This window comes from Phytophthora infestans, genomic scaffold (genome assembly GCF_000142945.1).
Source record: "Phytophthora infestans T30-4 supercont1.410 genomic scaffold, whole genome shotgun sequence".
Classification (NCBI taxonomy): domain Eukaryota; phylum Oomycota; class Peronosporomycetes; order Peronosporales; family Peronosporaceae; genus Phytophthora; species Phytophthora infestans.
In genome coordinates, this window is record NW_003303350.1 from 20,311 (window position 1) to 28,336 (window position 8,026).

Genomic DNA, 8,026 nt, shown 5'->3' on the forward strand with positions numbered 1-8,026 from the left:
GCAACTGAGATTTTCGGCGAGTTGATGGCAATCTGCGAAGAGAACGCGAAAGATTTAGCAGGCGGATACGCGCTCCGAGGCCACTGCGTGATCTATACACCGATCGTCAAGTCAACGTTTGTGGATCGCCTGGATACAACTCTGGACGCCAACCGCGTGCGTGCTCGCACTTCGTTAATCACATAACACATATCCTGACTGCACATGAAGAGGTTCAAGTGGTTGGTGTCTAACAGCTCTGGGGTACGGTACCGGTAGTCCAATATTAATGCTGGATAGTACCGGCGATGAGGGTGGTAAACGCTATGTTACCGATGTAGGACTACATGTACATCGTCTGCGTCGATCGTGGTGAAAACTAAGATGGTGAAGTGACGTTGTGCGTGAATTATTAATATTAATCGCTGAGAATGACAAAAAAAGCTGGACCCTCGAAGGTTTCACGGATGACGACTTGCAGCACTGCTACGACGGACTCGAGAGGAGTGGAGCACCTCTGTCAGGGTACCAGGTAACAATGAGTCAAGGACACGTACTACGTCCGATCGTGCGGACACTTGCCGCGCACTGTGCGACGCAGTGTTGCAAGTGCACGGCCGAGACCTCGACGCATTGACGATGAGCCAGCGCATTACATGTAGCCGCTCGAAAGAAACGACGAATAGGACAGGCAGTCGGATTGAGGTGGAGCAGCGCGGCATTTGAAGAAGGAAAAGAGAGAGCTGCGCGATCCGCACACCAGTGCACGGAATGGACGACTACGATGCGACTACGAAGGTGCTTTTGTTGACTTCCGACGTCGCCAGTTGGACAGTGTCCAATTGAAGCGACATCGTGAGTCGTCGTCACGCCGTGGAGCGGCCAAGTGGGACCATGAGCACGCGGCAGGGTGATCAATGATCACCCCCCGGGTGACCTTGATCATGTTCTCGAAGAAAGAGAGAACGTAAAGAGCCCCCATTGCCAGTATGGAGCTCACCTGATAGTTTTCTGCCGAGTTACAAACTGCCGCAACCCTCTTTCGCCATTCAAACCGCAACGCCAGCCAGCCAGTATTGACCGCGCTCATGAGCGTGACGTTTCCTAGGTGCATCATGCGCAGTATCAACATGAATGACAACAACACTTTCTTCCCTAGTTGCAGTAAATGCAAGTGCAACACGTTTATCATCGCGTGTCGGATTCAGTACAATTTCGTACCCTTCGCTTTCGGTGAAAATTATCGTTTTGCTTCGCTCTGTCCGGCTCAAGGCGTCCCTTTCACATCTCTACCCATATTGTCCATACAACATTGTCATCATCCCTTTCTATACGCCATTTCTTACCGAACGGATGGGAGTCAGAGCAAAGAGTCCCGCCTTCATCTTTTTTCCTCACTCTCGAATACGACGTCGCGAAGACAAGGGACCATCACTCTTGTGAAATGGCCCGAGGCTTCTCTTCGTCGCGGGTGGCGGGACCCGCGGCTTCTACGGCCAGCAACGAGTCTCTGGGTGCCTCGCGCGTATGGACGCCTCTGCGCGAGAACTACTTCGAGCCTCCGCTGCTCTCGTCGCGTGAGCGCGCGTACCTCGTGCGCAAATCATGCGAGGCGGCTCAGGAGCTCGTGGAACGCGCACGCAGCGCCAGCGGGCCTATCGCATGGCGCCACGTAGAGAAGGACAATGGCGTACAGATCTATGCGGGCTCTCCGCGCTCGACAGCCACCGGCGCGGCCCTCACCGCCGCCAGTATGTGTGGCGTGACCAGTGTGCCGGGCACCGTGAAGGAGGTGGCGTCACTCTTCCAATTAGGCTCGACACGACAGATGAAGGAGTTCGCTAGAGCGCATCGAGAATGGTTCTACGACGGCGTGGTGTTGCATACCCTGGCTCCTCGGACAAAGGAAAAGCCTTTGCACCAAGTGACAGCCAAGTGGATGGTTGTGCAGATGCCACACGGTTTGCCACATCGCGATTTCTGCTACTTGGAGTGTCAAGACAAGTTTATCGATGCCAGAGGACGCAAAGGGTGGGTTCTGGGCCAACACTCGATCAAATTACCCGGTTGTGACGACCTGAAGAAAGAATTCGGACTTGTGCGTGGCAGTTTGTACCATTCCGGCTTCGTATTGGTGGAAAGTGAAGAGCGACCGGGTCATGTGGATGTGATTCACCTCGTGCAACTGAATTTGAAGGAACACACTCCTGTGCCCGCCAGTTTATTGCGAATGCGCGTGTTGTTCGTCGCCCAGGTGAGGAACATGCTGAGGAGCAAACGTCTTAATGAGCAGCGATACTTGAGCGACCTGGAGCTGGTCCCCAGGAAGTACAGAGCCAGATGTGCCGTGTGTCAGGACTCGTTCTCGCTCTTATTATTGAGGAAAATGAACTGCCGCAAGTGTGGAGAAGTTGTCTGTGCTGCCTGTAGCAAGGAATTCCCCATTGAGAACCGCAACTTTGCGGCGACGAATGGAGGCGACGAGGTGCGTAAACTACGCATCTGTATGCACTGTTTCCAGGTGATTACGAACGCCCCCAAGCCCACGTCGGCTCTGGTTGAACCGCCACATTCCTCGACCATGTCGATGAGTTTCTTGGGGTATCATGATGATGACAGACGCGCGTCATTTATGACGTCGCGTGTAGGTGGGCGTCATGGCCACAGAGAGGAGGAAGCGCCCAAGATTTTCTTGCAGTCCATGCGACGTGAGAAACCTTCAAGTCGCCGGATGTCCAGCACGTCGCCGATTCCTGGCTTTGGTGCGGACTTTCCGCCCTCGACGTCGCGTCATCGCTCACGTGGACAACCCCCCGATGCTGATCTGTATAGACGATCGCAGAGATACCAGCAACAACAACAGGACTACAGTCGCTCACGTGATCACCGTGGCAGTCAACGTATGCGGCCTTCTGACTTCCGACCAAGCCAGAGTTTGTCGCTGGATGACCCTATTGCTAGAGGAGAAGGACGCATCACATTGCAGATGCCAGGACCGCCTGCTGTACCGTCTCCCGCCTCGATTTTCGACCGTCCGGTTCCTGGAGCGTCACGACGTCCGCCGAATGGGATTCCACGCAGTCAAAGTAGCGACATGCTGCTAGGAAATGGCCGCAATATGAGCAACTTCAGTCGTTTACAGGAGCTCAGTAGTCGCGAACGTCTAGAGCAACTACAGCGTCAGGACAACTACATGAGCCGCTCCAGTAGCGACCACCGCATGCCCGACGCGTACATGTCTGCGCTGCAGCAAGCCAGTCGCGACAAACACGACTTTGACGCTCCTCCGATGTACCACGCTCCACCCAGCGACTTTGGTGCGTATGGTGCGACGTTGGCTGACCACGCGGTGATTCCGGACTTCGGGCCGTACGATGCGACGCTGGACGACCCGAACGCGCCGCCTCCGCTGGAAATGAGTGCGCTGACGACGTCTGCGTCGACTATTCCGATTGAACTAAACAGTATGAGCATGGCTGCCATGCCGCCCACTGCTCCTAGAGACGGCGGACGCGACCACGAGCTGCTGCGTCAACGCGAACGTGAGATCGAGCAGCGACGTTCGTCGACTAGCTCGGACTCTTCTGCCAGTTCTATCGACATTGACACGTACGACGATCCACCGACTCGTGCTGTGGTTACCCCAATTGCCGAGCAGAAACATGACGAGAGTATGGGGACGTATGACGCAGCCGGTGCAAAGCTTCGTTGCTGCGATGGAAAACGACATGAAAGCAGCGAATATCTACGACACGGACGAAGACTCAGAGACGTCTATGGGGGCGTCGGACGATGAAGAAGAGCGTCGTGTCAGCGCCAAGCTTTCCACGTTGTCCAGTGCTCTGTCTCGTAAGCCCGTCGATGATGATGTTGAGGAGACGAAAGCTCAGGAATTCGCTGAAACGCCTGCGCTGCCGCCTCCGTCGCCTTCGGCTCATACTGCTACACGTAATGTGCTAGAGCGCCCGTCCATTGCGAACTCGTTGGTAGGCTCGCAATTGGCGCCTCCCTTTACTGACAACACACAAGCCGTGGCTCCTAAGAAGACTGGGGTAGTTGAGGTAGACCTGATTGACCGCGATCAACAGCTGCAACGCTCGAAAGTGGAAGACTTGATCGATTATGAGTATGACCAGACGAATATAGCCAAGAAACGCGATGAACACGTATCGGAGACATCTCCAGGATGCGATGAAGATAAACAAGTGGATCGTTTGGCCAGGAAGTACTCGCTACACGGGCAGATGGAGGCTCCCACTGACGGACAGCAGTCTGAGTCGGACGATGAGGCGATCCTCAACACGGTGGGCTGCGATATGAACTACTTGGATGCCGACATGCGTCAGTTCCACGACCAATCACTCATTATTCGTCAGAGCCATGACGGTGGTGCGTCCCAATCGAACGATGAGATGTCTCCGTACGAGCGCATGCCGACGTCTCCCAAGACCAAGAGTGGTAAAGCTTTAGATCTGGCGATACCCTCACGTCCTACTATCAATCGTGAAGGTACTTTCGCTCTCGAAAACATGTCGGTGGACGAACGGCAGCGATCCACGAACACTCGTGCTGGTTCTGCCAACCGCGTGGTGCTGGGCCCCAGTGAACTAAGCGACAAGAGTTCGCCCTCGACCACACGTACCGACGACCGCTTTGCTACTGGTGTGAGTCTCGTTTCAACTGCTGTAGACGGCGCTGCTGATGATTTGGCGTTCAAAGGAGCTCAACGTGGCTACGAAGTCCCTCGCGACAGGCTAGCGCCAGTAGAAGATGACTCGACACCTCCTGTTATTCCCATGTCGATGATGCTGGCGGCGGACACGCTGCAGACCAGCGGTGATGAGGTTTCAGAGAGCCGCGCTCGTGCATCCAGCAGAATCTCCTTCTCCTCGGTCCCTAGCAGCAGTGCACGTGGCAGCAGTATCTGTAGTATGGGTCTGGATGCGATAACGCCGCCGGCAACGCCACCGTCTGCCTCGCCTGTCGCTATTGAAAGGCTCTCAGCAACGTCAGCATCATCACCTGCTGCCTTGGACCTCGCAACTTCTACGTCTCCTAGCTTCAACGAGGCTATCATCCCGCCACGAAGCAACAGTACTGCGCCGGCGTATCTTCCTGATCGTTTCCGCGCGGCAGAGCAACAGACACCGCCTAAAGAGGAGCCGACCACCTCGACCGCTTCGAGTACGCCAAGACAGAGCACCGACAGCAGCTCCGCTCTGGACAACTTTCAATTGAACTTCTCGGCTTCTTTCAATGCGCATCAGCAGCAGAAAGCACAAGCTGGTGGTGTCACCGAGGACGCTTCACGCTTGCAACAAGATGAGCGCAATCGGGCGAGCAGTGCCAGCAGCACGGGCAGCAACGACGTGCAGGTGTTCCGCTACCAGTCGGTTGGATCGTCAGTACTGGACACCGTCCCCGCCTCGGGTGTGTCAGAAGATGAGGATAGCGAGGACGAGAGTATGCTGCTGTCGGCACGCCAATTGTATGGACGGTTCGGCAACACGAAGCAACTGTCGAAACTTGGCGGCGATCGTCCTGGATTCCAGCACACACTCAGCCAAATCCAGCAAAGTTTCGACGAACTATCAAGTGACAGCGAGGACGAGGAGAAAACGCCTGCAACCCAAGTGGCCGGACGTCGGCGGTAGACTGCGGAGGGTCTGAGGGTGACAATTATCACAGGAAAGTCTGGTTCGTGTAAATGATCGTGTAGATGTCGTTCATAGGGTCCATTTTGCATCAGCAATTTAGAGGATTTCTGCCCTTTTCTTTTAAAAAAAATTGTGCACAGCTACTGTAAGAGCACCGATGCTTTTTAGCATGTGACTTTTACCTGTATCGTTCAAGACAGAACTGTGGTGGCCAAGGATGCAATTGTCACGATAATTGGGGACGAAGTCCCTTATAATAATGTTATAGCCTGATTTAGTTTGTTTTTACGACTACTCCTATTTACTTTTTACGGGGTATCTATTAATTATTGGAATGGGCTAAAGGTACAAATTATAATCATGTAAAAAAACTGAAAAACCTCGATTTTTTAAAACATAATGATCATTAAGCCAAGGAACGATTGTCCAATTTTATTTGATTTGTAATTGAAGGCATCACCTTTCAAAGACATTAAAGTCAAGGGTCCTTTTTATTAAACAGGGAAATCACCACGTTCTTGTGGTGGCCTAAGAATAGGCGTAAAAAATCACTTTTTATGCTCAATTCGGAGGCTAGTAACCCTTTATTAGGGATAAGAAACTGCTATAGCTTATAAATCTAGTAAAAATTGGCGTTTGTAAGAAGTTCGGCGCCACGAACCGTTGCTGCGAGGCATAGCGGCACTGAATGTGTCTGCTGCGCGTGCGAGTCTGGTGCGCGCAGCCAGCACGCAGGCGGCTGCGATACCGGCCAATTTGTCGCTGGCCGAAGAGAAGCCAATGCCGCATGGCCTGAGGCCTTGTTAATCCTTGGCGTCGATGGCGATTGGCCTCGATACTCGATTCTATGTCGAGTAGTACACAGTCGCCATCACCCCTTTTTCCCCTTTGTGGCTCCGATGGATGGCGTTTGTGGTCTGAATCGGTTGTTGTATTATAATTAAGCTGCTTCTGCGAGAACATTTGACGTACTGGAATTTACTGTGGGGGTGGGAAATCGCATTTCAGTTGTCTGGCTGTCTGTTTATGAGCAATAGAAGGAAGTGTGTAGATTAGCATTGATGTACTAGATGCTTCGACAGTATGCAGTGGTTTGTTTTGTCATGAGTAGGCTTCCGTCGTTCATAACATGAGCTAGTCGTTGGAATCGCTTGGGATAGCTAGTGCTGCTGTGGCAACGACGTGACTTTATCAAATTGCTAATGAGAGCCACACCCATCGTTGATCGTATATCCGGAAGGGTGACGCATCATCAAATTCATGGAAGAAGATGTTGGCGTAGCGACCTGCCTTGAAGAAGGCTGTCGTTTTTTAGTAAGTAATAAGTTATAAAGTCGCAGCCTTCGTGTGTTGCACAAGTGAAAATTAGGACAAAAATAGCTCTACAATCTCTATTTATCAAGATTGCAAAAGATCGCTAAATGATTTGCACCCCCCTTCCCTGCAACATCCTCATAGAAGATCTCGATAGAGAAGTTGCTATGAGCAGCGACGGAGCGGTGTTAGTGCTCTGTGCTGCTATGCGGCGACGCGACAAACGTCGCAAACGGTACTCTCTACTCTGGAGTCGCCTGCGACGAAGCCTCCATGAAGAGAAGCTACGTATTGAGTGGCAGAGACTCGTACGAATGAGGCACTACGTAGCTCTCGACTGCTTAAAGCACCCCATGGAGTCCGACTGGATGCGATTGTGGCTTAACGGCACCGATGGGAACCTGATAACAAAGACGAGCTTATCTCGGTAAGATATATCTGTGTCTATCTACATAAACAGCGACCTGACAGTACAAAATGTGTATTTTGAATAGAGCTGCGTTCGAGATCCTATTAGAGCGTTTTGCGCTTTGTTTTGAGCTTCCTCAGTACTCTCCGCGTGGGGGAGACCCAGGAAGTTACAGCACCACCATCAGGTTCTGGGTCTGTTGTTGTCGTTTTACGTAGGTACCATGAAAAGAGAATCGCTTTGCCTCATGTTTGCTGTGCCACCCTCCACACTCTCATGCGTGTTAAATGCTGCGGAGGACGCCATGTCTAGAGCTTTAAATGGCTTTGCACCTGCGCGAATTGTGTGGCCATCACCACTTCGACAAAAGGTTTTGGCAAAGTTAGTGGAAGCCCGCCAGCCGCTCTGGTCGATCACAGTGATCACGAGTCTCGTCACGAGCGAAGTCAAGAGACCGATTGATAGTAGTAGGCGCTACCATTCCGGGGCTAACACCTATTAAACACAAACACTAATCGGGTTAACGCGTACGCTTCTCTAAGACGATACTCCAAGAAGAAAATCATCACCTTGTAGCCGCACCTAGGAGCTTGAAGGCCATTGCGGAATTGTTCTGCTCATACCTGAGGGCCAATAGTACCATAGCACAAGTTAACAAGTTAATAAG

General features: G+C 52.4%; 2 protein-coding genes across 2 annotated transcripts; both read left to right on the top strand.

Annotated features, from left to right (window-relative positions):
* Positions 1-24: 24 nt before the first annotated feature.
* PITG_21726 (uncharacterized protein) lies at positions 25-893 on the top strand (the record flags this gene model as incomplete). The annotated part of the gene is made up of 2 exons (XM_002894822.1): positions 25-156; positions 807-893. 2 exons carry the CDS (start codon positions 25-27, stop codon positions 891-893), a joined length of 219 nt encoding a protein of 72 aa, XP_002894868.1.
* Positions 894-1,415: 522 nt separating this feature from the next.
* PITG_21727 (uncharacterized protein) lies at positions 1,416-5,779 on the top strand (the record flags this gene model as incomplete). Its single annotated transcript, XM_002894823.1, has 3 exons — positions 1,416-2,233; positions 2,273-3,588; positions 3,683-5,779. The coding sequence occupies 3 exons, from the start codon at positions 1,424-1,426 to the stop codon at positions 5,631-5,633; spliced, it is 4,077 nt and encodes a 1,358-aa protein (XP_002894869.1).
* Positions 5,780-8,026: the final 2,247 nt, after the last annotated feature.